General features: G+C 41.5%; 2 protein-coding genes across 2 annotated transcripts in view; both read right to left on the bottom strand.

Annotated features, from left to right (window-relative positions):
* LOC128217484 (uncharacterized) overlaps nucleotides 1-25,224 on the bottom strand; it is an 82,688-nt gene extending 57,464 nt beyond the window's left edge. The window contains exons 1-30 of the mRNA XM_052924640.1: nucleotides 25,207-25,224; nucleotides 24,961-25,165; nucleotides 24,506-24,770; nucleotides 23,895-24,092; nucleotides 23,496-23,700; nucleotides 23,023-23,182; nucleotides 22,631-22,902; nucleotides 22,003-22,201; nucleotides 21,696-21,845; nucleotides 20,781-21,470; nucleotides 16,112-20,635; nucleotides 15,702-15,863; nucleotides 12,841-12,987; nucleotides 12,256-12,475; nucleotides 11,618-11,759; nucleotides 11,110-11,352; nucleotides 10,608-10,825; nucleotides 7,014-7,189; nucleotides 6,727-6,875; nucleotides 6,247-6,438; nucleotides 5,793-5,940; nucleotides 5,327-5,467; nucleotides 4,877-5,041; nucleotides 4,436-4,673; nucleotides 3,810-4,175; nucleotides 2,184-2,512; nucleotides 1,739-1,966; nucleotides 1,273-1,440; nucleotides 451-991; nucleotides 9-177 (exon numbers count right to left, since the gene is read on the bottom strand). Coding sequence (XP_052780600.1) covers nucleotides 9-177; nucleotides 451-991; nucleotides 1,273-1,440; nucleotides 1,739-1,966; nucleotides 2,184-2,512; nucleotides 3,810-4,175; nucleotides 4,436-4,673; nucleotides 4,877-5,041; nucleotides 5,327-5,467; nucleotides 5,793-5,940; nucleotides 6,247-6,438; nucleotides 6,727-6,875; nucleotides 7,014-7,189; nucleotides 10,608-10,825; nucleotides 11,110-11,352; nucleotides 11,618-11,759; nucleotides 12,256-12,475; nucleotides 12,841-12,987; nucleotides 15,702-15,863; nucleotides 16,112-20,635; nucleotides 20,781-21,470; nucleotides 21,696-21,845; nucleotides 22,003-22,201; nucleotides 22,631-22,902; nucleotides 23,023-23,182; nucleotides 23,496-23,700; nucleotides 23,895-24,092; nucleotides 24,506-24,770; nucleotides 24,961-25,165; nucleotides 25,207-25,224 — 11,028 coding nt within the window. The remainder of the gene's footprint in view (nucleotides 1-8; nucleotides 178-450; nucleotides 992-1,272; nucleotides 1,441-1,738; nucleotides 1,967-2,183; nucleotides 2,513-3,809; nucleotides 4,176-4,435; nucleotides 4,674-4,876; nucleotides 5,042-5,326; nucleotides 5,468-5,792; nucleotides 5,941-6,246; nucleotides 6,439-6,726; nucleotides 6,876-7,013; nucleotides 7,190-10,607; nucleotides 10,826-11,109; nucleotides 11,353-11,617; nucleotides 11,760-12,255; nucleotides 12,476-12,840; nucleotides 12,988-15,701; nucleotides 15,864-16,111; nucleotides 20,636-20,780; nucleotides 21,471-21,695; nucleotides 21,846-22,002; nucleotides 22,202-22,630; nucleotides 22,903-23,022; nucleotides 23,183-23,495; nucleotides 23,701-23,894; nucleotides 24,093-24,505; nucleotides 24,771-24,960; nucleotides 25,166-25,206) is intronic.
* On the bottom strand, nucleotides 23,572-27,579 carry LOC128216566 (uncharacterized). The gene is made up of 10 exons (XM_052923161.1): nucleotides 27,487-27,579; nucleotides 27,200-27,303; nucleotides 26,833-26,893; nucleotides 26,286-26,470; nucleotides 25,791-26,016; nucleotides 25,403-25,529; nucleotides 24,961-25,165; nucleotides 24,249-24,856; nucleotides 23,895-24,092; nucleotides 23,572-23,700 (listed from the first exon to the last, which is right to left on the bottom strand). Exons 1-6 carry the CDS (start codon nucleotides 27,566-27,568, stop codon nucleotides 25,474-25,476), a joined length of 714 nt encoding a protein of 237 aa, XP_052779121.1. The 5' UTR covers nucleotides 27,569-27,579; the 3' UTR covers nucleotides 23,572-23,700; nucleotides 23,895-24,092; nucleotides 24,249-24,856; nucleotides 24,961-25,165; nucleotides 25,403-25,473.
* Between the last annotated feature and the right edge of the window lie 104 nt (nucleotides 27,580-27,683).

The following is a 27,683-nucleotide window of genomic DNA, read 5'->3' as shown; positions in this document are numbered from 1 at the left end:
AGCCAAACCTGGTCAATGTTATCCCTGATCTCAACAATGCCATACTGGTCATCCTCTGACTGTGTCTGGCAGTAGTCTGTAGTCACAAAACCATCAGTCCTGTTAGAGCCTGCACCTCCGGACAGTGAAGTCTCGACAGAGTAGTATGTCACCAGAGAGCCATAATGCCTCTCAGTTCTACAAATGGAAATATTCATTGAAGACTGAATTATATCAATTATATACCTTAGAGACTTACAAATACAAATCATAATATTATATGCTAATCTGATACGTTACTTGTAATTTCTTTGTTTGAATTCATGTAAGAAAAATCATCTTGCCTTGCTTTGAAGTATCAAGACATGATTTTCCAATTTATGTTTTATAAAGTCTGAAACGATATTCATTTTGCAACTAAATTAATGCAGAAGATGAGTTATTTAACATATAAGATACACTCTTACTTACATTGATGTTTTCCAGTAGTCAGTGCTACAGAATGGATAAACCCTGAGATATTCCACGTAGGTCTTAAAAGGAAGGTCGAAGGTCAAGGTTGCTTTTTGGGCAGGTGCCATGAAAAATGTCTGCACATTGGCTTTTTTGTCATTAAACAGGTGGCTTAGAGGCCACACAGTGTAGTATAGGTAATGATAGTGGTAGTAATAGTATGGGTAGTATGTGGCAGGGCGTACATCAGAGGTGATGTTAATACCACTGTGGGTTTGGAAATATGTGTCGGGCCAGCCGTTGGTGGAGAGGTAGTTCCCTGTGAGGTTAAGTCTCTCAACTTCATAGATGCGGTTACTGGTGGTTCGTCCATCATTGTCAACGCGTAGATGCCTGTAGGCAGGGGAGACACTGCGGTCCTCAATGTAGACAGTCCCAGACCCACCATAGTGGTATGGGCCCTTACCGCCATATATAATGTAGTCTCCGGTGAAGTGGTTTTCTATGGTGTGGTAGATAGCCATCCTACCACCGCCACCACCTCCGCCATAGGTACCTCCTGAGGGAGAAGAAATTTACATTTTGAATACAAGTACTTTTCTACATCTAAGCTACTTACAATTTCCAAAATCTGGTTGCAACTAAGTAAAATAAACTTTATAACCATGCAATTCATACACTATATAAAACCAAATCACACTACCTAAAATTTATGAAGATCATTTTCACAGCAAACAGTTTTTTTTTATATATTTCCTTCATTCAAGGGATAATAAACAAAAATCAATAAGTTAACTATGTTACTGCAACTAAGACTTGTACCTGACAAATCTGACTTACCATCACCACCAGTAGCCTCAATAGATCCTGTGCCATCCAAGTGGTTCACACTGAGATAGAGGGAGCCACCTGCCCCACCACCGGATTGGCTGTTCTGACCATTCTCTCCGTTACTATGGAGACGACCCTCGACCCGCAGTTCGTCGACAATGTACAGGTACATAATGCCTGGGAATAACATATCATTTGTTATGGATGAAACATGTTTGTTTTTCAATAGCAATAAATAAATCTGATTAAAATCCAAAAAGATAACATGACCTTATTTCAAATTCATTTCAACAATTACAGTAGATCCAACACCCTAAACCAGCTTATGAAAAATACATTATACATGCATTTCTATCAAATCTCCATGGAAACAAAACAGAAAAAATACATTGCAGTCATATCAATCTTACTATTTGCTATTAACTAATACCTTTTAAAAGTAAACAAAGATAATAACAAAGAATTGTCATCTCACCTCCACCGCGACCACCGCCACCATGAGGTGGATTCCCACCGCCACTGCCCATCTCGGCTGGATTGTAGATGGAGTCATAGGCATACGCTGTGTGGTATCCAGACTTCGCCCTGCCGCCCCGACCCCCATGACCTCCACCAGAACCGCCAGACTCGTTTATGTGGATGTTCCTACCGGAACCAGGTCCCTCACCACCAGGGTAACCAGTGAAGTCAGCATGGAATTCACCTGTAGGGAGTAATAGCAAGAAATAGGCAGTTTGTTTAAACAATGTGTGCTCATAATATCTGTTACCTGTGTACAACTTTCAACTTCAAACTGAAAAAGAATCAGGGTTTGTTCATCAAATTTTAGCAATTGATAAGAAAATCAGTTTTAAATTTCTTAAATTATACATTTGAGAAACTGAATGACAACAAAGGCAGCATATTTAATGAAATCTCACCTGATAGGTCGATAGTCACATTTGTAGCATTCAGCTGTAGATTGTTAGTTCTCACATAACCATTTCCATTGATAACGAGCAGAGTCACATACACTTTCATCTGTTTGCCATTGACGGCAGCCAGAGGCTCAAACTTTCCTCCTGCCCGTACCGAGATGTTGGTAGCCTTGATCTCTCCAATATTGTAGCCGTCGGAGTTGGCGTGTGACCAGATGTACAGCTCTCCCTGATTTTCCACAGTGATCACGTCCATACCTTCTATTGTTCCATTGATTTCAGCCCATACTTCTCTTATATTCACTTTGTTGGGAACCTCAATCCTGCTGTACCTATTTTACGTATAAATTGCTGGTAGAAATGTGGGGCTTCAATCTTTATGTTAAAACTCTCAATATCTGAGATCAACCTAGTTAAAACAAACCTGACATAGTTATGGGTAACCATGAAATTAGTCAAACAAATTCAATGTTAAATGAAACTGATTTTCTAAAAAAAAAGAGGCCAAACTGACTTACTTGAGTACATTTGTTAAATAGTCCCAAAAAAGCCAAAACATAGTCAAACCTGGCTAAAAGGGCTATCTGCTTTTAAAGGCCATCTGCCTTATTGGGCCACTCCAAATTCCCATTAAGAAATCATATTTATAACACATTGGTAAATGTTTTGACACAATAAATGAATATATAGTTAAAAAATAATTATTAATTCCAAAGTTTATGATCTAAAACCGACAAAGAACAACAGTTATTTTGAATTCACAGTTTGCATTGTCACTTGAAGGGATGAAAGGAGTTACAATTTGTATTCATTTTCCATTTTAATTTTGAAAGTGCACGGATTACTGTATTTATGAACGACTATTTTATACATTGCATTGTTCCTGAATTTCTTGTTTATTTTGATAATGGGAGACAGTAAGACAAATCGCAAATGTTTGACTTTGAATGTGTCAAGTGTATTAAATTATTAGAAAACAGCCGTAGTGCAAGAAATACTGCAAAGGAATTTAACTGTGGACGGACAAGTTTCAATTTCTTGCTTAAGCATAAACATGAAATTGTGAAAAGCAATGGTAATCTAAATGCTAAAAGACAGAAAAGCTACCGGGAATGAGGTTTTTGGACGCTTGATACTAAAAGGAAGATCTTACTTCAAAAATTTACAATAAAAATTAATCTGTTTGAGCAAATTATTATATCAAAAGTTCATGTACTTATGTTCATTAATTCCGACAGTATTTTAAGAAAACTTCAAAATTGATCCGGAATTAGGCAACTGCCCAGTAATTTAAACATTATTTGAGGACCAATTAGTCCATAAAATAAAATGAAGGAATTGTTATCAATTTCCCATTTTGAGACGAATACGCATTTAAATTTCCCAATTTGCAGAATTTCACGCGTTTAAATTTCCCAAAAGGAAAAGGCTAGGCCTCTTTACAATTTTTGGTGAAAAAGCCCGGATTTCTAACCTGCATTAAGTGGCCACCTGTCTTAAGCAGCCAATTTGACCTTTTCCCAATGGTGGTCACTTAATAAAGGTTTGACTGTATTTGTCAAAAGCCAAAAAGTATATCGTACGTACACAATTTTCTAAGGTAATGATTATTAACACTAAACAACAAACCTGTACGAGGCCAAATTGGCTGGAAGGTAGGTGTCCACTTCTATGACCCCGAGCGTCTGGTTCTTGCCTGCATGTAACACTGCAGTCCTGTCTCCCCACACAAATTCTACTCGTACATCAATCACCTCATTATCTGTGTCACTCAGAATGGCAACATGGGCATTTCCGCGTACATCAAGCTCTTTGAAGCGGTACTGTAACTCTTCATGATAAAGCCATGTTACACCGCCGGCATATGTAATGTCCCCGTATTCACCATTGAGCAGGCTGCGAAGGTCACCTTGGCTGTATATGGAGGCGTGGGGGTAAGCGTGGCCATTGTTGTCCACTAACATCTTCTGTTTTTTCAGAGTGCCATTGCTATAGCTGAATAACAAAATTAAAAAAAAAAAAAATTGCAATTGTGTCCAATAAAGGTATAAGGTAATCATGTTTATCTAAGAAGTACGGATGTGCTAGATTCCAAAACAAGAACATAACAGTAATTGGATTATCATTTTTAACATGTACAATATTAGGACACTAAGCTTCTTTAACCTTGTTTTCTATTTATGCAAAAACTTTGAAGATATAAACCAAAATCTTGGTTGTGCCATTTGTACAATTGACCAGCCCTACATCTATACCTGGACTCCAGGTAGGAAGTGCCTGCTCCGCCCGTCTCGCTGTTGCTTACACCGCCGTATGCCCTCATGGAGATGTTAAACTTGAGGACGTTGTCACACTGTACAGAGATTCTTCCGCCCGCACCACCGCCTCCTGCTGCCCCTTCTGGGCCTCCTCCATCCCCGCCATTAGATGTTATTGTGCCGTGACCCACTATCTCCTCACACACAATCCAGATTGAGCCACCAGATCCACCACCTGGAGGGTACAGAATTCTGAGTTACATATGTTAACAAAATAATCTCTTGAATTTTTGTTATTAAAACAAAGCTAATAAAACTTATGAATTCAATTAAATGTCATGAAAAATAACTTCTGGGAATTGTCAATAAAATAAAAGCTATCATTAACCATTGGTAATATTCTGTTTTAAACATAACATAAATCATTCAGTATTTTACCAGATCCTCTGTCAAATCTTGTGTCAGGAGCCTTGCCATTGGCCGCCACAAGCCCATCAATGTCCACATGTCGGCTTTTTATCTCCAGGTAGCCACCACCAGCACCACCTAGTGTCTTGAAGATCATCTGGTTGCCATGAGGATGGTCTCCAAAGTACAGGTCACCTGTTAAAAAAGGATCAGTTTTTTATACCATTGGGTTGTGGCTGATCTGTGGTGTAGTGGTAACACAAATGGGCCTTGCCTGAGTGCCAGTATAAATAAACTCTAAAACCAGTACCATACAAAGGGAGACAAGTGTAACCATTTGTTGATAAAACATGCATGACTAAAAGAAATAGCGTAGAACATAGTATAATAAGGTGTGTTTTTAATAACATGACCGTCAGCATTATTTACTACTTTGTAGTGTCCCATTTATGTCACATAAAAATAAGAAATATGAACTACCGAAATAGTGTCCATATCCTCCAGCTGAGCCATGTCCATTAGGGTTGTACATGGAGTCATACCCAGTGCCAACCTTGCCAAGACTAGAGCCTCGGCCTCCACTGCCACCATGACCAGCTCCACTTCCACCAGCAGTAGAACCTGTGTGAAATAATGTGTACTAGATGAACAGTATTGCGCCGTACATGACTAGTGCAGCAGCATGACATATTAACAAAAGTAAATTTTACTAAAACATTCCCATAATATTTTGGCATATTTTTCTCATCGATATAAAAATTAATTAATCTGCTATACAGTCTGGTACCTGTTTCACCAATGCAAGCTAATCTATTCCCTCCAGTATTGTGTATGGATTCTACCCAGCACCATTGAGGTCAAGCTTGCCTACATTTATGTAGTACAACCTTATCATATACTCAAGGTAAATATTGATAGTACAAAATGACAAAGTGATCCTACTCACCAATGCCTGCTCCAGGTCCCCCCAGCCCTGAGTTAGGCTGGTATCCTGCACCACTCAGGTCGATCTTACCACCCGAGTACACAGCCAGAAGGTGGTGGACTGTCATATTAAGCCCAGTGTTGATCAAGAAATGGCCACCGCCATAAACCTGCATGGCAGATAAGTAAGAATCATTATAAACAACTTTAACAGAAATATTAAGTTCCAACTATCTTAATGTCCAAGCATACCAGTTGTTATAATGCCTTGCACAATCGCTAGATTTTCATATCTGTTGGGTTTTTCAAAATGCAATTATGTTTTTACTGGTAATAATTAATGAGCAGAAACTTAATATTGTTTTACAAAAGTATTAATAAGAATATTGTTTTGTTACAATATAGAAGTCTAATAACTAATGTTTTCCTACTTAATTGAATCTTATCATGTACAACAACCATAAAACAATACTTACAGAGATGTTTGTGGCATCAATGATAAATCCTATGGTTGGTGTGTCAGAGGACATTTCAAATGTTCCACCCTCTTGAACATGCAGGGATTTGAGGGACACAGTCGCCGGAGAGTGGCTGGTTGCTAGGCTACCATTCCTATCTATTGCAACATGGCCTTCCTTGAACACATACAGATCCTCGATACCTGACACCTGAAATATTTGTTGTATAAAGGAGTTTGTCAATACACATGTAGCTATGTTTATAGCAACAAGATGCATAGCTTTTACAATGTTCAGTTCCAATCTGACTTTACAATAATCAATCAGGGACTAGTCATTGCAACTCAATCCCTTACAGTATAAACTGATACATCCTTATTGCCAAGAAGTCTTTACAAAGGATATATCACTAAGATTATGAGGTCAAATGAACCAAATACAGAACATAGTAAAATATTATTACTAACAGATAATATATAAAAGGTATATATTTTATACCTTTCCTGAGGAAAGCAATTTTGTCTTGTAGAAGAAGTTTCTTGGTGGATAGGTGATATGTCCCTTCTCATATACATGTGTGTTGAAGGGGACGTCATAGTCTGTGGAGTTCACCGTCACATCCTGGTTGTACCCAATATGAAAATAGCCTGAAATAATGGTTCACATGAATTGTTTTAATCAAATTTCAGTCATTTGAATGTGTCTTTTATTTTCATTTATATGTTTGCTGTTTACGATTCAGTTTTTAAAATAGGATATAAGTCTACCAAAAAAGCAAAACTGACCAGTTTTATCACCGACAACCTTGCCAGCAAACATGGACACAGCATCAGTGTAGCTGTTTTTCGGTCTGAAGCCCAGGTGGGCATGTCCCTGTATGTAAACCTCACTGAAGTCAAATGACTGACCGGAATCTGCCAGGATCCATGTGGAGGCTCCATGAAGGCTGATGTGCTTGTACCTAGAGACAATACCAACATGCAAAATTTGGGATACAGACAAAATCCCCTTGACAAAATTCGATCCCAACAATCTTTTCATGGGTAGACAAAATCCCCCATTCTAAAATATTCATCTTTTCTTTTCATATTTTGAATTTGTTTCCCATAAATATTTTATAAGTGAGGGCTATTCCAGTAAAACATATGTCCCACCCCAGGAAGGCACTTTCAAAATGGACCATCCCCCTTCAGAAGTTTATTTGATGAGAAAAGAACCCCCTTTAGAATATTTTTTGAGCAAATTCGGACCCCCTTGAGAAGTTTATTTTTTTATACGTCTATATGCAAAGATTATTTGCAATTACTCTTTTGTAACTCTTTGATCAGGTGAGCTATATAGGACCTTAGAGCTCACCCTAGTTTCTAAGCCAATCATCACCCAGAGATTTTCAAATCTTTGCTCGAATAGGTTTCATATAAGATCACATCTGCATCCAATAAGTTAATTATTATAACTAGGTCAACAGACATGGCGCGCGCCAAATGAACTTCGAGCAGCCAATGGGCACGCTGTATACGGCCTTGTTCGATGATTGGCTTAGAAACTAGGGTGAACTATAAGTCGGTTACAGCTCATGTAATGGAAAATAACAAAACTTATTACTGGGCTTCGCTTGTAATAAATTTTGTTATTTTCCATTAATAAATTTGGTTATTTTCCATTATATGGACTATAACCTACACACCACGGTTCTCTTGTTTCTTCATATGTTGCTATAAGTGCATATTAAGCCACATGAGGCTGAAACTTTCACCCATGTAATTATATACAACCTTAAAATAACTTGTGGTCGAAATGTTAAGGGGACGAAACATTCGGATTTATAACATTTACGCAATACGTACACATTATGATTTCTAATAAAATTCTAGACAACTGTTGTCAATTTCAGGGGTCGACACTAACCATTTTTCCAAGGGATCCCGAAGGGACACCAACATTTGAAATCAGGTGTCCCTTCCTGAAATTAGGAGTCCCTTCCACTTTTTACATTTTTTCATTGTTGAGCCTGTTTTAATATTAAATTCAACATCCTTTTACTTTTCAATTTGTAATGCAAGTATAAACCACCATAATTATTATACATGTTTTCAGCAGCATGTAATGACAGGTTAGTAGCACTGAATGGCAGTGAGGTATATTTTGGTCTCTAAGTTGGTAGATTGGGTTCAAAAGCGGGAGAATGTCTAAGTCCCTTCTGTTTTCAGTCAAAAACAGAGATTGATACAATGTAAACAAAAACTTGATGTTGTTACTATTTTTAGATTTTTGGAAAATACGCATAAAATACATCATGGTTCAGGGTCTTGTCAAATGTCGGTGCTTTTCATTAAGAAACTGTAGGAATATTACATCTGGCTTGTGAAAACTCCAATCAATATTTAGTAGAGCTGTTGATAAATCAATCAGACTGCCCAACAGTCGTAGTGCATACTGGAAGAGCAGACGACCAAAAATTGTGTATACATGTTAATTTTCGCGCCAAAAAGTCATAAAATTTTATAAATTTATTGAATTAATGAATAAAACCCTGCAAATTTTATTTCTATTATTTTTTATCAAGGCATAAAATATATGTCTTTAAAATTAACAAAGAATATTGATAAGTTGAATGCCAATTAACAAAGAATGCTGAATGTAGGATGCAGTTCTTTTGTGTCGTAAATGTTACTGTAAATACTCAAATTTCGTATCATATTATATAAAAGGTATCATCAGAGTTGGCATCTTTTTGGGCGGTTCTGACACATAAGCAAAACAATTCCACATAAGTATTTTACCGATAATAAATCTCTGTCAGCTCTGACCTTGTTTAAAATGTAAACAACAAAACGGAAGCGTTAACCTGCATGCGCCTGTGAAATGACCTGTTTATTTATAGATTCATGACGTAACTATAGTCAAATAGTCAGCTATACTTTCGCTTTGATGAGTCCGATAATGATAATTAATAATATTGTTTTGACATGTGCTGTCAAGAAATTTAGGGAGCCCGAATTTAGGTAATAAATTAATAAAATGCTACTTATTTATTGATATTTAGCGTTTATCAGTCAGAAATTTAAAGTGTCCCGACGAAATACCGGACTTCGAAGTTCAGGTGTCCCTCCTGAAAAACTGGTGTCCTCGGGATCCCGGGACCCCGTTAGTGTCGAACACTGCAATTTGGTATACTTACCACGAAACGTATCCACACATGCGGCGCAACTATTGCTTTCTAGCCAATTTTGTAGGTTGGTCTTCGACCACGACTTTACAAATTCTGGCGCCTCCGCCATCTTGTTGTCAAGGGACGCAACTTCTTCTGATTTCCGGTACCGCGGAACCGACTCGTAATATCGCGAAAATTTGTATCCAAACCAATTCTGTACACGACGTTCGGTAAAATATGTTATATGGATTAAAAAAACCGGTATTTCACCATCGGGCAGTGAATATAAATGAGCAGATACGGTCAGAAGCAAAAAAGAAAATGACGCCCCCCTATAGAAGCGAAATTGGACTTATCACCACCCCCTACAGTAGCAAATTAAGAAAAAGACCTACCCCCTACAGAATTTCTTTATTTTGCCGTCCTGGGGTGGGACATATGTTTAACTGGAATAGCCCTGATATAATATTTCACTTTATTTCCTTTTAAAAAATTTTACTCAACAACAACATACAGTAAGATATATTTTAAAACACTGAGGATAGAAGTTTTTGCTCATAGTGGGGGGGTATTTTATCAAGTGGGATTTTGTCCTACAATCACAAAATTTATATGTTTATTTAAATCAACTAGATATTTGCAGTCTAAATGCCAACAATGTCAAGCCCTCCAATGTCACAATCATAAAACAGCTGCGTGAAAAATTGTTCTATGAAGTTGACGATTATTGTTGGAAAGTTGACAGCTTTGCAACAAAATGATGTCAAACAAGGCAAAAACAAATTCCAAACAATACCTGAGTGTAACTTTGATATAGAGATATGGGTCGTGCATGCGATGTGGCACCTTCTCATGGTCAACATTTGTGCCAAGTTACTTAAAATTCTCGAATGCATGGCCATATTACAATCCATACAAGCCAAAATCAGACGGACCGGTTAACACTGTGAACCGACATTATGATAACTTTGTTGAGCTTACCGCAAGCAGGTTTGACAAAAAAAAATGAAGAAATGAGAATGTGTATCCAACATCAGAGTTTGAAACAATATCTGTACATCCTACGGTTCCTCAATTTAAAAACAACAGCACTGATTCTAAGAAATAACATTCCATTCATGAAGTTACTTAGTATACGCTTGCTTTATTTACTTTTAAAACTATGTGCTTTTATAATACATCTCATCAATTTTAAAAAGTGAAGAATGACCCAACATATTTGTACCTCAATTCTTCAGGTGACTCCTCTTCAAAGATTTCAATCTCAGACAAAGCTGCATATGAGTAAATATTGTTCTCATGGCCAGATAGAAGGAACTCAAACTTGGCAGCTATCTTGCCAACTGGAAGGTCCACGTAGGCCCCTTGAATGGGGCTTGAACTGGGTACAATGTAGTTTGGGGTCACATCAAATGCCTCACCAGCAGTATTATAGCCCAGTACCTGGACAATAAAACATGTAAGTGTTGGTAAAATGTTTATACCTGCAAACCTATTTCTTTTATGCCATGAGAATATATATTGTTAGAGTTATTTTAAATTACAAGTATCATGGTCATTTTTTCATATTATATACTGTTGGCAGTGTTCAAGTTTTCGCAAAATATAAAACTAAACTCATTTTTTTTTTTCATTAAATAGATCAATTTGCAAAACAAGTTTCTCCAGCAAAAAAAAAGAAGAAAAATGTAGCTCCTGCTTCGGAACTTAAAAATAAAATAATGTACCTTAAACTTGGTATAGTGTGCAGCCACAGTGTAGACCTTGATTTTGTTGATGTAGGTAGGTGCAGCAAGGGTAATAGTAACTGTTGCAGAGCGAGCCCAGGCCATGTAGTAGTCATCAGCGTGGGAATGCAATGTCTGGTCAAACAGGTGGTGTAGGCGGTAGTAAGTTGGGGCGTTTGAGTACGGGCATCTCCAGTTACAGTAGTGGCAGTAACAGTCATAAATGGGCTCGCTACTCTCCACCTAAAAATCAAATTGAAGGTGTGATTTTATAAAAAGTGTAACTTACAATAAAAGTGTGAATTATAATTCTAAGGACAGTTTACAGATGCAATATAATGATTTTATAATCATCAGGATCTGTCTATGTAATATTCTTACAAAACATGAATACTTAGAGCACAATTTACATCAGGTATTTGGCTACGCTAGTATCATATGATGTCATAGTTTATGATCATAAATCCATCAAAATAAACAAAAAGATGAATTTGGAACATCCTCCTACTGTGTGTCCCTGAGTGGTTGTGTAGGAGGTGGTCTTGCTGTACTCAGAGCTGTAAGAGGTGAGGTCAATTCTGTCACCCTCATTCCATATTTCTGTTTCTTCTGAAATCTGCTGCTGACCATTGTTGTCAACTTTCAGCATGCTAAAGGAGGTTTAAGTAAAGCATTTAAGGCAAACATTAATGAGAACAGAAACCTCAAATAACTGCCATTTTTACCAGGCTGAAAGGTAACTTTGCATACATATGTTTTTTGTAAATGTCAACATTTCACACCAAACTCACTCAAAATTAAGACATTCTAAATTTTCATCGATCCACTGGTGGGTCAGACAATTTCCAAAAGTTCCTGACTTCTCTGAGCTGATGTACTTTATTTCCTAACACATTGTAAGGGGTACGTTTCTAAGACTTCATCATTTTCAGTAGAACAATCTTAATTTCAAGTTTAATGTCCATACAAAATGCTATCACTGGTAAGTTTTCAACGCCTAACAACAAATACTTTTAGAAAAACAAATACCACAAGATTGTAGAAAAAGGAATATAAAAGTACAAACGTATCTGAAAAAGAAAAGTTTTTTCAACAATGTTTCGCCAAATCTGTCATGATTCAAAATATATAAATAGGTCTGCTTACTTATAGCTCCTCTCATCATCCTGAACGTAGGCTGTACCAGAAGATCCTGCTTCTGCATGTGTCCCAGGGGATCCCCCATATACGTCAAAGTATCCCCTATATTTGGGGATTGTGTGGTGTCGACTATGGTACAGTGCAATACGTCCCCCTGACCCACCACCTCCTCCATGAATAAGATCCGCTGATCCACCGATAGCCTGGATGTGGCCTGTGTGACTTCCTGTTATGTCAAAATACTTATTAACAAAAAATGATAAACTATTTGCTCCTCCTCTTTTAGATATAGTCTTTATTGAACATTTAGTGTGTTTTTTTTCAAATTTTTAATGAAATTATTTCCATTTATTGGTGTTTTCTTTTTCATCCTCTGATTTTTTTAATAATATTCTAAAACATGCAAACACACATTACATCGGAAATATCAGTACGCAGTTAACTATCCATAATACATGTATATAAAACAGACATTTAAAAATCAAACATGCAAGGGGCCACCAGCGTTACCAACACTCGGAGTACATGTGCAATTTTGTAAGTGAGTATGTGCAACACCATTTTGCTTTTTATCAATTGCACATGACATACCAGTAAAATTGTATGTCTGTATGTGGAGACTTCCTCCACTGCCGCCACTCGCAGCCCCGGTGTTACTTCCAGTGTCATAGCTGTTTGCCTTGATGTAGCCATCCACCGTCAGTGTGTGGGCAACCTCCATGTGTAACACACCACCACCTGAGAGAGAAGTCACAATCATTAACTTTTAGTTAAGTTCATGAATTATAAACCGTAAGTTCATTATCAAAACTTGTATTGTTTTAATTTAAAACATTTCTTGATTTGTTTCCGGATGCAAGCAGTAACAAGAGATGTCACATAAATGTGACAAATGCCCCCAGATAGCCATGTTTGACAGATAGCCATTTGGTCTGTCTGTACACAAAGCCTTCAGTATCTGACATATTTTCATGTTGACCCATCCTACCTTCCCATGAAGTTTGTAAATATTTATAAGACAATAAAGAGTCATAATTGCATTTATTATAAGGCGCACATTATAGGTTGATGCAATAAAGTTTTCTTAATTATTTTCCATTATCATGGTTTTAACTCATTTGAATTAATTCAACAAAAGAAGTCATATGATTTAGGTGCAGATAAAAAAAAATCTTAGCAATGTTTTGACTGGGGAGTTTGTGGCTTCATTATAGCTATTCATTAGAAAACAAAACATTTATAGATTAAGCCTTTAAGATTAAGATTAAAATTTAAATATAAAGATTGTGAGTTAAAATCACAACTTGAACTAGAACATTAACAAAATGCCAACATCCGTGTGTTAACTGAGATATGTATTAAATAATCAGAAATTATGCAAAAATGCAGTCAATATGATTTTTAAATCTTATTATCAAATTAGAATGAAATTAAATTCTATGAAACATACATTTAAATACACAATAATAATATTAAAAAAACATTTACCCCAAATTTAAGTTTCAATATCATTTTCAAGATTTTTGCACAAACTAAAGTATTCATGAACAATTCGTAGTTTTTCAAAATTTCAAACTGAATCATATACTAAATTTACTCCATGACATAGCTTTCTTTGATAAAAGTATCAAAGAAAGATTCTAGCTGCTAGAATCTTCCTTTGGTACTTTTATCTAGCATGCATTTTTTTTATAAATTGATAATTTGTATAAATTGCCAAAATACAGGGTGATGACATTATTATAAAGAACACAATTATTCAAAGAAACTGGATACAATTAATGTTTGCCAAGCCCACTATAGACTACAATATACAGCAGACTCACACCACTGATAAACCTGAGCATATAGATATAAGCTTAAAGGCCTAGTTTATGGAAAGTTTGGCATGATAATCCCCTGCTGTGCATCTCCTGCTAATTGCACTAGTGTCACAGTAGGGGCCAATTTTCTGTGTATTCGCTTATTGGCTCAGGGCCATTTAACTCCGATTTGGCAGCTGTCAACATCCCACTGCTGCCACCATACCGTGCGACGTCAAACAAGCCCAACAGATCCCTTCAGAGAAGAGCATGATTTTCTCTGAAGAGATCTGCTGGCCTTGTTTGACGTCGCACGTTACACTAGTCAGCAGTGGTCGAGAAGCCTGTAAGCTCCGCACTGGTAAAATGTCTTTCAGGCTTGCTCAAATTCTGAATTTTATATAGCAGGGCTTGTTCAAAAATTTGATGCCAAGCAATAGTATTAGAATTCGGGCTTGTTCATCCAAAAGTCTAATTTCGATGACTTAGTCAGTTGTAATCACTGCAAGCCCAGATCCGGGGAATAGCGGGGACTTTCAGTCCAGACAATCCCAGGTAAAATTCTCGCCCTGCAGAAAAAAAATGCTGGTAAAATCCCCACCAAATGCCTCTAGCCCATTCCCAGCTGTTTTCAGTGCGAAAACAAAACCGCTGCATTCACTCAGCACTGCCAGGCCAGGAAGGTAAAAACATGGCCCATTTTCCCTGCTATCCCAGAATTACCCCAGATCTTGGGTGTGTCGGGGGGGGGGGGGTTACAATTGACTAGTGCATTTCTATACAGTATGCCTCCCTTGGGGGACTTAAAAACCCTAATGGTTTGTCTTTTGCATTTTGGATACAAACGACATCAAAACGTCTGAAATGCTAAGCCGGAGACAACCATACTACCGGTACATCAGGTTTTCCTTTTTACTTGTCCTAATGCACCAGTCATTTGTAACCACGACCACCCCCCCCCCCAGGTCCCGGGGAATAGTGGGGACTTTTGACTTTCAGTCCAGCCAAGACTGGGCAAAGTCCCCGTCTTGCGGAGACGAACTGCTCGTGAAACCCCCGCAAAATGCCCCCGCACCCAAGGGACTCAAGGTAAGCCCCATTCCCCGCTATATTTGGTTAGAAGACAAAACCACCGCACTCACCCCGTCACTGCGGGGCCATCTGGAAGGTAAAAACACGGCCCATTTCCCTGGCTATCCCCGGTATACCCCCGGACCGGGGGGCGTGGTTAACCAGTGCATAACTGGCAAACATATTTATCTTACAGTACTGCTAGAATAAAATAATAAATCCGAAGCAGAAATGACGCATACATTGCCCTGTCTCTCGTCATTTTTATTACTTGTTTGTTGTTGTGTACCAACATCTTCATCTACATAAAAACTTGCTATGAAAACAGCAGACGACCGGAAGTATTAAAGAGAATAAAAATATTCAAGAAACAGAGACTGAAGAAACACAACTTTTACTTATCTAGACTGGTACCCTACCTTATTTTCCTAAAAATAATTCGGAGAAAAGATAATGAGGGTACCAGTCTATACTTATCTGTGTAAAGTCTATATATACTTATCTGTTTAAAGTAATTTATACCCTCTTGCTGTTTAAAAATATGTGCTAAACGATTTATGTTAAAACAAAACGTTTTACCGGTTCCTCCATTGGAAATCCCTCCGCCTGATCCGTGCTCCACTGGGGTGTAGAGATCACCGTACGGCATGTTCCGGTGGAGGCGGCACGTCGTGTAGCCGTCACAGCCGCCACGTCCACCCAGACCGGCATGTGAGCCACCGCTGGAGTCGATACCCGCTCCTACGATAAGGCAATTATAAATATATGAAAGTGTATACTCCGATGATTTGTTGCACATGGAATTTTAAATGTACTGCAGCTGGCAAATACTGCGAGAAGATCACGTTCTACATACAAATGTACATGTACACAATTATGTACCGTGGGAAGAAATATGCATACCCTTCTTCAAAACAGTTTTAATACGTTAATGAAATTTAGAAATGAGAAAAGGGTGTACATAACAGAACATATAAAATAAAGCTTACCAGGTCCTTCATTCGGTCTATAACCGCCATCGCTGACGTCAACGGAACCCCCATCGTCGATGGTGAAATCAGTCGCCATCACGTGAATATTTCCTCCTCGCAGCAGTCCACCCCCTTCAACGATCGTCCAACCGAACGTCAGCTGATATGCGTCAGAGTCGGCGTTGGGGTTTGAACAGTTGATGTAGGACTCCGCCTTGATGACGGTCAGTCCGAGAATTTTGTACGTTAGGGGAGAAAGGTTGTTGGTGGAGCCGGTCTTGAACAGGCGCAGTCCACCGCCTTGAACGAGGGTCAGGTTGTGAATGTGGTCCACGGTCCCCTCGATGTGCGCGAACACTTTCTCCATGAAGGTGTCTGGTGCCAGCCCGAGGTAGCCGCCGTCATACACATAAGAACTGAACGGCGTGTCCAGGAACGGCCGGTTGAGGTCCATATCCTGAAACGGACCGATGTGGATGTAGCCGGTCCGATCACCAATCATGTGGATGAAGTGCAGGTTACAGCCTCCAGTGTAGGGTTCAGGCAGTAGAGCTAGGTGAGCATTTCCAAATATTTGAAGCTCGTTAAAGCTGTAGTCGCTTTGGTTGCCAGCTAAACGATGGTCCGAGGATTCAGGCATCACCCATGCTTTGAATCTGTCTTGTGAAATGTCTTCGTAGTTTCTAATCAGATTAACTTCTGTCGGTGTTTCTAGGTTGTCATTATTGATGTACAGGGTGCTGTGCTCTTCTTTGACATTATAGATAAACACCGGCCCTGGACCACCAGGTTCAGCCAATCCGGTTGAAAAACCACCATGACACTGGAAACTTCCCCAATACGTCACGTTTTCCCGGAAGTAAAGGGCGATGCGCCCACCGGACCCTCCACTGCCATATCCAGCCTTGTACCGACCACCACCATTAGCCGTTATGTTTCCCATACCTCGGAACTGGAATGTATCGATGAAAATCGTTCCTCCTGAACCGCCACCACCTGAAGCGTTTCGACCGTTAGCCCCATCAGCGCGAATTTCTCCATCAACCATGAACATATTGGATACCTCTACAATTATTTTCCCTCCACCCTGACCTCCAGATTGAAAACCACCTCCTCCCGCGCTGCCAATGTGATGCGGCTGAAACAAATGTCCGTGTGGCTGACCAGTTAGCACGGTTCCGGCGCCCTTGCCGCTTGTTCCCCCGTAACCGCCACCAGAGGACCCATCGACGCTTGATGCGCCGATGCCAATGTTGATTGATGACGTCTGTGGGTCATCAGCGCGGTAACCGGTGCCATCAGCATGCAAAGACGCACCGTAGTCGATGACTATGTCTGTTGCTGTTATCTTCGAATTTGTGACAACAAAATTTGACCCGCCCTCCATGGAAATTTCGTTTGCAACTTGGAAATCAGATTGTGGATCGGCAACGGGATCGGTTAGAATGCTAATGGTAGCATTGTCCTGAATTCGCACCCACAAAAAGTCAAATCCGTCTGAGGGATTCCCCGTGGTAAATCCTCCCGTCTCTAGAGAAAGATGGCCGTCATGGTGAAGAGTAAGATTTTCAACGTGGTCCATTTCCCCGTGCAGCCAGATGGTAATGCCGTGCATGATAGTGACAGGTGCGAGTCCGATGAATGCGCCTGTGTAAACACGGCAGTTGAAAGGCAGGTCGATTTCCGGTCGCTCTAAGTCCATAACCTGGAAATCACCGAGATGCACTGTCCCTGACCTGTCTCCGATCATGTTGGTGAAAAAAACATCAACTTCCGCACCAACCGGTTCCGGAAGAATCGCTAAGTGAGCCGCGCCGTAAATTTGAATCTCTTCAAAGTGGAATGAGAATTTACCATTTGCAAAATCGTTGTATCCCGACTCTGGCAGGATCCATGCCCGGGAGGAGTCGTAGGTAAGATCGTGGTAACTGTCTATGACGTTGTGCTCGTGTCGTGGATGCTTACCACCATTGTCCATTATGATCGCTCTGTGCTGTTCCAGCTTATGAAACACAAACGCAGTTCCTGGCCCTCCATTTTCAGAGTTTGGCCCACCCTTCGCACCGCCAATGGTCTGGTACCTGAACTCCGACATCGTTTTGTTGATGTTGAAGTACACAGATACACGACCTCCTGCACCACCACTTCCAGTGTCTGCTGTGTAGTTGGATCCATCGCCACCGTGAGCCACGATCTTCCCATAGCCCTTAATTATATTGCAGTGCATCCATATTGAGCCACCTGAACCGCCACCGGAACCATTAACTCCAGCAGCTCCATTGGTACTGACCAGACCATCAATGAAAATAGTGTCCGAGACGTTAAACCATAGTCGACCGCCACCACTGCCACCCGGGGCACCGTGGACGCCAGTGCCACCAGAGGAACCCATTTTCTGCGGTTCATAGATATCTCCATAGGCAAAACCCGCTCTGGATGTGATGGACGCTTCCTTCCCACCTGATCCACCATGACCACCGCCTCCACCGACGCCATTGATGACATCAGGTGCCCCTGGGTTTACAACTCCATGAACTGAGCCTGATCCGTGTTCAGCATGCGAATGCTCAGACCGGTAACCTAGTCCGTCAGCTGATAGATGACCGCCAGCATCAATTGTGACGTTTTGAGCGTTGATCGTCACGTAAGTTCCGTGCATTACGCCGCCTCCCTCAATAATGATGCCATCTACGTAAAATGTTATGCCTTCAGAAGTTATAGGATCTGTTGTAGCGTTGAGAACGGAGTCATCTTGAATTTTCAGATAGTCGAATTTGTAGCTGCTCTCAGGTTCATGTGTTGTGTGACCGCCATGTTTTAACCAAAGATACCCACCCAGCCTCATTGTTACGTTGTTCACGTTAGCTAAGTACCCAGCCAGATGCAATTCAACCCCATGGACATACGTCATAGGAGCCAGTCCCAGGTAAGACCCATAGTACGTGTACGTATTGAAAGGCAGGTCCATCTCTTCACGCTGCGTGTTCGCCAGCAGGTCCATGGCCTGTTTATTTCCAGCGTGAACGGATCCCGTACGGTCACCGATCATATACTTGAAGAAGATGAAGATGTTGTAGTCGTTCATGTTGACGCCACCGCCGAGAGCATTATCATCGTCATTCCCTACGTTGATGTTGATGACCGTTGGAGGCATTACCGCAAGATGGCCATTACCGTTAATCTGGAGTTCTTCAAACTCGTAAGCAAATCCCCCTCCTGTGCCTTGAGCGAATGCATGATAACCTGAAATTGGAAGAATCCATGCTCTGCCACCGTCTTGATTGAGGTTGTCCCAATTCACGTACTTTTCACGGGGCCCCGGTGCACCGTCGTTGTCAACGATGAGTGTCCGATGTTCTTCAACCACGTGGTACAAGAACGCTGTCCCCGGTCCTCCGGCCTCACATTCGTCGCACTCACGGCCCGGCCACCCCCCGTTAGCCAAAAATCGGAACTCACTGAAGGTCATATTTACACGGAAGTACATGGCGATTCTACCACCACCGCCGCCACCGCCTGAAGACTCCACGACTTCTGACACAAATGAAAACGTCCGCGCAGATGGCGTTGTTGAGGGCAGTTGTGTGGTCGTTGACATGGTTGTTGTTGAAAAGGCTGTGTTGGTAACGGTATCATTGTCGGTGCCATTGTTAGTCGTTGGAATTAATGTAGTAGTTGTCGTAGTTGTCCATGACGTGAGTTCGTGTGTACTGCAGTAGCTATCATTGTCACAGCATGTTTGTTTTCTGATGCACGTTGCCAAGCTACAGTCAACAGTTTGGTAGCAGCAGAGCTGTTGCTTGGTCCAGTCTGTCCCATTGAGAACGTTACCATCATGACAACAAACTTCTCCAAATTGTTTCGTATCATCATCATGGCAACACATGTACATGTTTGACAACAAAACTTCGGATTTTCGATCGTAAACCGGGTCCAACGACGTGTAGCAGCACTCAGAAAGGTCCTCGCTACAACATACTTCCCTGGTTTCACACGTAGTGCCGTCGTAGGAGCATCTCTCGTGGTTGTTACATAGGTTGGCGCACTCCTGTCCATCTGCTGTGTCATAACACCTCATGTCGGAAAGCGGAAGTGAGTCTACCACCGTTTCTGTACAGGTTGCTCCGGCGCCATTCGAATCACAGATTGTTTTCTTACAGGTGACCTCATTATGGCAGGCGCCGTTTGCACATTTTCGCTGCGTTTCGCAAGAAACCGTTTCCAGTCCGTCAGTACTGACTAGCTGCTGAACGTTGATGTCGCCGTAGGAACCTTTTCCACCGCCCGCCTGGACCAGCCCAAAGCCATTGACAGTATCACAATGAATCCAAATGCTGCCGCCACTTCCGCCTCCCGCCAGCCGCCCATTTAAGGTGTCGCCGTCTTTGCCATTTGCCGACAAAGTGCCGTCAATGTGAATGGTGTCGGTGACGTTCAGCCAGATCCGTCCGCCGCCGCGGCCCCCTCCCGCTCCACCTCCAGCGGAACCAAAAGCCGTTGGCTCGTAGATGTCTCCGTATGCATTGCAACCAGTTATTTCGTCTAAAAGGAAAATAATCAAAACATTTTTATTGATATACTTATTGTACACTTGTATAAACATTGAACGATTGTATTAGGTATGATTGAAGGAGGTCTTTCATTAAAATTGTTGAAGCAAAACAATATATGACCAAAGGGAACATACCCTCTCCTCGGCCTGCGCTGCCTCCGTGGCAACCACCAGATGCCGATACTGTTCCTGTGTGTCCAAGGCCAGGATTGATTTTTCCGTACACACCAAATACACTTGTGTCTGTGTCCGACACTCGGTATCCAAGTCCGTCTGCGTTCAGACTCCCGCCGTTGTCTATCGTGATATTGGTGGATTGGAAGTAAAGGTGAGTGCCACGGATGAGGCCGCCGCCGTCGATGTGCGTAGAAATTGTCTTGAAGTTGATTCCATTGTCCGTTACAGGATCAGTGATCATGTGAATGTACCCGCCTGTTTTGACGTGCACGAAGTCGAAGTCATAGTATCCTGCGTCCTCGCCGTCTGTCTTGCCTTCCTGGTAAAGCCAGAGGTTCCCATCATGATGCAGTGTCAGGTTATCGATGTAGGCAAGTGTCCCGTTGAGGAAGATGTCGATGTCCTGGACGTACGTGTCCGGTGCCAACCCGAGGAAGCCGCCCGGGTACACGTGCACATTGAAGGGGAGGTCAATCTTGAGCCGCTTGAGGTCCAGGTTCAGGCCGTCACTTACGTGAACCGCACCCGTGCGGTCCCCGATCATGTTAGCGAAGTACATGGTGGCCGTGTCACCAACAGGATCTGTCAACACCGCCAGATGCCCGTTACCGAACATCTGCAGCTCGTCGAATGTGAACGTGTTGGTCACTGAAATTTAATAAAATATTATCTCCCTTTCCTTTCGATCTATTGTGTTTGATCATGATTCTCTCCTATACGGATGTCAATCTGACACTAAAGATAATTTTGTTCTTAGAAGGTGGGTCCAATTGATATTTTAAGTGGAAATGAGCTAAACACTTGTGATACAAACAAAATGGTAAAGGAATTCCGTACATCTACAACTATTTTATAATGAATGTGGCTCATTACTTGTTGGTAGCCTGGAGTTGGTTCCCGTGTCCGGCAGGAACCAGGTGTGAGCCGTGTCCTTGCTCAGATCGGAGTAATCAGCTATGGCTCCCTGCTCGCCCGGCACACCGCGACCATTGTTGTTTACCAGGAGCGTAGAATGATTGTTCACTGTGAAATGCAATGTGTTTTCTTTTCATTCTGGTGATAAAGGGGCATATGCTTTCTCTAAAATAACACTGGTCATGTTTTCATTGTTTCATGCAACCGTTTTTGTTTCGATTTAGAAAGCTATAACTCGTACATTTCACACAGAATTTACTCTTACCGTTGTGGTAGAAAAACGCGGTACCGGAAGCACCGTCACATTCTGGAGCGGGTGTGTCCCCGCCGTATACGTCCCATGCACCGGAAAAAGTGTAGTTCCGGTTAAAGTACATGGCGATCCGGCCGCCGGAACCCCCGCAGCCCTGTTGGTTGTTGTATGCCGAGCCGTCTCCACCGATCACTTGAAACTCGCCGTAACCCTATACAGCAATGGAGTTGAAAATATTTTCCTTTTTAATAAACAATAATTAATTGAGCACTCTCTTGAGAGAAATTTGAAGAAACACCTTGGGGCGGTATTCATAAAACTTCGTACAGTCATTTCCTAACTTAGGTCGATTTCTTAACAATTTCATAGCCAAATTAAAAGAAATGTATAAGTGTTTTTAACATTTATATATGGGTTTTTTAATAAAGTCATTGAGAATAATGTATTTTGGAAATTCTTTATTTTTTATATCATATGACTAAAGGGATACTAAAAATAGGACAGTGACTTGAGTTAGGAAATGACTAAAGGAGTTATATGAATACCGTCCCTGGTCTCAAGTTACAACTGTTTCTGTTGCATTCGTATAATAAACTAATGAGCGCCAAAATGAGAGATTTTTCTGAATTTATTCATGTACCTTGATATTATTAACGTCTATTAGAATGGATCCGCCACTACCACCGCCACCAGCGCGGGTTCCCATCTCTCCGTTACAACTGATCTCGCCGTCGTTCTGCAGGAAGTCGTGCACGTTCAGGTAGATAATTCCTCCGCCGCGTCCGCCTGCTCCGTTTACAGACGAAGAGCCGCCCCGGCACCCATTGTCCACGGGCTCTAATAGCTGGCCATATGGTGCTCCGGTGACGGGATTTCCGGAGTTGCCACCGCCGCGTCCACCGTGCCCCGCGCCTGTATAGGAGTCAAACGAAGATAGAAGATTCTCATACACTTATTGGATTGTTTAATATGCAACAATATACTCAAAAACAAAACGAAACAAACAGATGCCTACAACATGGGTCAGCCTACCAGATCCGGCAGTTCCTTGGACGCCCTCCCCAACGCTGCATGTGATGTTATGAAAGTCTCCGATGATCTCCCCTAAATCGTCGACGATCAACTGCTGCGCCTCAATGTTCACGTGTATTGCGTGTACGATACCGCCGCCCTGGATGTTCAGCCTCGTAGCCTGCAAGGAGAGTGTGGAATGAATGTAAATTTTATTTTATATACTATTATTTATACGTTTGTACTTTTAGGGACAGTAAAACGTTACTGTTACGTCAACGGTAAGTGTAACGTTGACCACACAATACGTTCTGCACAAACAAGTGAACACATCTTCAATTTTCGCGGTATGCCTTGGTTACAATAATGTAAAACACAACTTTGCGCACATGAACCCTCGAAACCATTTACACACTAATCTTTATCGGTTTTGGTGTTGCTATTAAACTGATTACAGTGTAACTGATTACACAGTGTAAATATGTTAATTGTACATGTAAGTACCCGATGTTTATCCTGTTTTCCCTTCCGGTTAAGTCGTGCGTGGCGGTGATCTCGCCACCGGCCGATACGGTGAGGGAATCCATGTCGAAGGTCCCTGGGTTGGGCGGCACGTCAGTCCGCGTGCTCGTACCTGAACTGCCCAGATACAGGGAGCAGCCTTCGCCTACAGTCATGTCGATGGCTCCTAGCGTACCCCTGAAAAAAGAAACTAGACATAAGGCTACTATTTTGGATAACAATTATTTGAGTTGTGTTGAAAGGGTTGTCAATGAATGTTTTCGAAAATGTTGTTGTCGAAAATTATTATTGGACGACATCATACTCTTAATCACATCTTCGTATGCACATGTCGCCTTAGCACGTAGACAAACACTAAAATCCCGTATTACCAGACGTAAATGCTGACATCGTGGCATATGAAGTCCGTGGGGAAGACGAGCTTGCCACCCTCGTACACGTAGACGTTCACCAGGAACTCCAGGTCTTCCGGGTGCTGAACGATAACCAACTGGTCCGGTCCTATATGCAGGCTTGCGCTAGAGTCGCCATCGAAAATGTAAGCCTGCAGGGTGAAGCCCACACTAGATCTGAAAGTTAATATCAAATAATTTTAGTACAGTTCTATTACGCTCATTTTTTATGTAAAAATATGCGGAATAACAAACCTGAGATAAATAAGATGTGTGCAAATATTAGATAATTAAAAAAGAAATTTGTTTTAAACATTGATACAGTCAACATACTGGGCCAAATCCGGGTGCAGGGCAAGATGGGCGTTTCTCACGATCCTTATAGTGTTTCATTTCCCCGAGGGTGCTATCAGCTATCCATGTCAGCCCATCTTCACTGTTGTATCCAGAGTAAGTGTGGTCCGCTATTTCCGGAGTCTGAACGGCAGTACCAAAGTTATCAATAATCAGGGTTTGATTCTGAGCGTCTGTTGTCATGTCCTTAAGATAAATAGTTCCGGCGCCGCCGACACCATAGCTGCCGGACCCACCCCTGGCATCTAGCGTCCCAAACCAGTAGTCGGCATTTTGTAATAGACGGCGAGGCGACCACCGCCACCAGCGCCCGAGCCGGTACTTCCGTCGCCACCCGCCACCCTGATACTTCAGAGCCCGCAAATTCGCGTGTATTTGCTAAAATGGAGCCGCCGCTGCCACCCCCGATGGCGCTTGAACCGGATTTTTCGCTGGCTTCTATGGTCCCTTCCACCAGCAGTATCTGTGCGATTTCGAGTTCAATTGCACCACCGCCCGTCCCTGAAGTTGTTGAAGCACTGGAGCCGCCGGACCAAATAGGCAGCTGGAAATTACCACCTCACCATACGTATTTCCTGACACTCCGCCTGAAAGATAATTCAAGTTATGAAATCAGATGTTACGGGGGGTCTCAGTTCATATTAATCTTAAAAAGCACAATCAATACATAATTATGGTCTTTGTGTCATACCGTTTCCGTTACCGCCTCGTCCACCAAAACTGCCGCCACCAGTATTAGCCCCAGCGCCGTCACCGTCCGTCTTTCCGGAACCGGAAGCAGTCAAAATACCCAACGCGTCCACTTTGATGATGTCAGTTTGGACCAAAAGGTTCCGTGCCTTTAGAACCCCACCCGCTTCAATGGTCAGCTGTCCGTTATTTGATCCACGTCGAACCTGTTTTTTTTACAAACAAATTGTTAAAATTTATACTTAGCCTCGTCCTCTTTATCCATCGCTTTGACCATATGTCTGCTTATCAAAGTTGCGCTCATGGAGAACATTAAGACTTTTTTAAAGTTCTTATTTTAGGGAAATCAAAGGTGGGGTGTAGATCCGCTAGATCCAAAACAACACCTCAACATTAATTAAGCTCACATTAATATCGAGGACGATAACATTTGTATAACATACGATGAGTGTCCACTTGTCTGTGATGCTGCCGTAGCCTGATAGGAGCTCAAGGGTACCCTCGTCCTGTATGGTTAGGTTGCGAACTGGTTACTGCGCGTCCCCGCCGCTCCTAGCTTCAACGTCGCGCCTATAGGAGGAAAAGCCATTTACCAGTCAAGAAATTTGTTCCACGAAAACGAGATCAGAAGCGTGAACTATTGCTTATTTATCATACTTTTTCGTGCATTCTCTATTGATGTAATATTAAATAATCGTAGAAATAATGTAAAACATATGAATATGTTCTTGCTGTTAAAAGGTTGGTCTATTTTTTATTAGATAGACAAGAACGGTTATTTTAATATGGCACATGTTCAAATATGAGAAACACTTATACACAAAAGCGCACCTGTCGAAACAAGGAGATGCGACTTCGTTCCGTCGATATTTCCCCAGATTCGGCCAGAGGTGGTCCTTAAGATACTTGAAGAACAGGAAGTTGCGCCCGTGTCCATACCAAGCGCCCGCTGGTCAAGCGTCCTACGGAACTCGACTGTAGAATCCGGCCAAACCCAGGTGGCGCCCTCGTAGAGGAACACCTCATATGAGATGTTCGTACGTCTGTACTGAGACACCTGGGAATATTCAACGCAGAAATTAATTCACAATTCATAACGCGTCTTCTACATACGGTGGTGAATTAAGATGCGGACGGATTCAATTTCATCCTGTTTCAATTGCCAAAGCTACATCGCTCTTCTTAATGGTTAATTCTAATGAAACTATTGCCATTACATTAGAATAACACTTTTTAAATACGCTTCATATATAACTTTTTAATGTGTATAGAGCAAAAGTGCTAACGGATGCCTCTAACGTGTCCAACAGTTAAAAGATTTCGTACCTCAGTTTGTTCCAACTTATGTCCGGGTCCCAGGTGCAGATGTGCACTGTCATCCCCGTACAAGAAATCCGTTTTCAGTGTTATTCCAGTTCCGTTGAGCGTCAGGTGCGCGCCTCCATACAGTTCCACGTGCGTGAATTCAAACACGTAGTTGTCTGATGGCGGCTGCAGGTGGACTATCGCACCTGCGATACAAAATAAGCTGAGCATTTAACGGCCCAATCATATATCTGATTGTTATAGGAATCAGCATGACTAAAAGCTTCCACATTGGTGCGGAATGGACTTGTTCTATACTGCATGTTTAAGAGTACACTTGAAAAGAGATAGAGGTTGTGAGTTCGAGCCCCACCAAGCCCACGTTTTCATGGCCACTACAAATCATCCGGTGATATCATTATTGGTTTCAACTCCGGAATATATTTAGGAATTGATTCAACTCGTTCAACAGATTAAATCAGATAGGCCCTTCTTAATTTTGCCTAATGAATATATTCATGTTTATCTCAGAATGAGGCTATGCATATAGTTGGAGAGAGGCCTATACCTGTATCGATGTAAGCTGCATACTCCGCATCCCCTGCAGTATCGCCCGACGGTTCCACCACCTTTATGTATGAGAACATTTTCCAGCATTTAAGTTTAAAATAGACTGATAATACATGCATAAATGTTTAAATACAAAAGTAAAAAAAACTCCTCGTGACATTTACTTTTTATAGATTTATCCTTTGTTTTAACATATTTCTTTATATTTTGTTTAGTTTTGTTGGTGGTCACCAATCTGAACAAGTGGTTTACCGCCGGTTAGACTAGTTTCGCAACACATTATCATACCGGCATAGCCGACGAGCTTAATTTATGTTGCTTTGTGATTACTTGTTAAACTAAATATGTTCAACAGAAACCACAACCTCTGGCTGCTGGCATCCATTGTCCACTCTGAGATTCCGGATGGTAGTTCCCTCGAGGTAAGAGACGCCAGGGCCGCCCGCCTCACCGCTTCCGGAACTGCCTCCTTCGTGAAAAACAACGCCAACGGTGTAAATTATACCACTGCCACCATACTACTGTATGAAGATATCTTATAGGACTTTCGAATCTGCCTATTTAAAGGAAAACTCTACCTTGCGCAAGCATATGTACAATATGTTGTTTTTATTTTAGTTTGATGTAAAATGTCTTGTCTAATGAACCATACCTTTGGCCTGAATTAAACCGGAATGGAAGTCGCCATGTTGGAAGAAGGCGTGCACGCGACCTCCAGCTCCACCACCACCCATGCTGCTCGATACACCGCCATTACAATATATGTTTCCGGTGAGCTTGAAGTGTACGTCGCTCCGAAGGAAGATGTTCCCTCCGGCACCACCGCCAGCATGTTCGTACTGAAAATTG

The sequence above is a fragment of the Mya arenaria genome, chromosome 14, assembly GCF_026914265.1.
Source record: "Mya arenaria isolate MELC-2E11 chromosome 14, ASM2691426v1".
NCBI classification, from domain to species: domain Eukaryota; kingdom Metazoa; phylum Mollusca; class Bivalvia; order Myida; family Myidae; genus Mya; species Mya arenaria.
Note: the sequence above shows the minus strand (reverse complement) of the source record. Positions and strands in the feature narration are given on the sequence as shown.

Bases quoted from the DNA above. Each gene is read 5' to 3' on its own strand.
- LOC128216566 (XM_052923161.1), bottom strand. From the start codon at position 27,568: ATGGGTGGTGGTGGAGCTGGAGGTCGCGTGCACGCCTTCTTCCAACAT. The intron at 27,304-27,486 runs GTATGGTTCATT...TTTTTCACGAAG, and splicing joins CGGTTTAATTCAGGCCAAAG to GAGGCAGTTCCGGAAGCGGT. The intron at 26,471-26,832 runs GTATAGGCCTCT...TTTGTATCGCAG, and splicing joins TGCAGCTTACATCGATACAG to GTGCGATAGTCCACCTGCAG.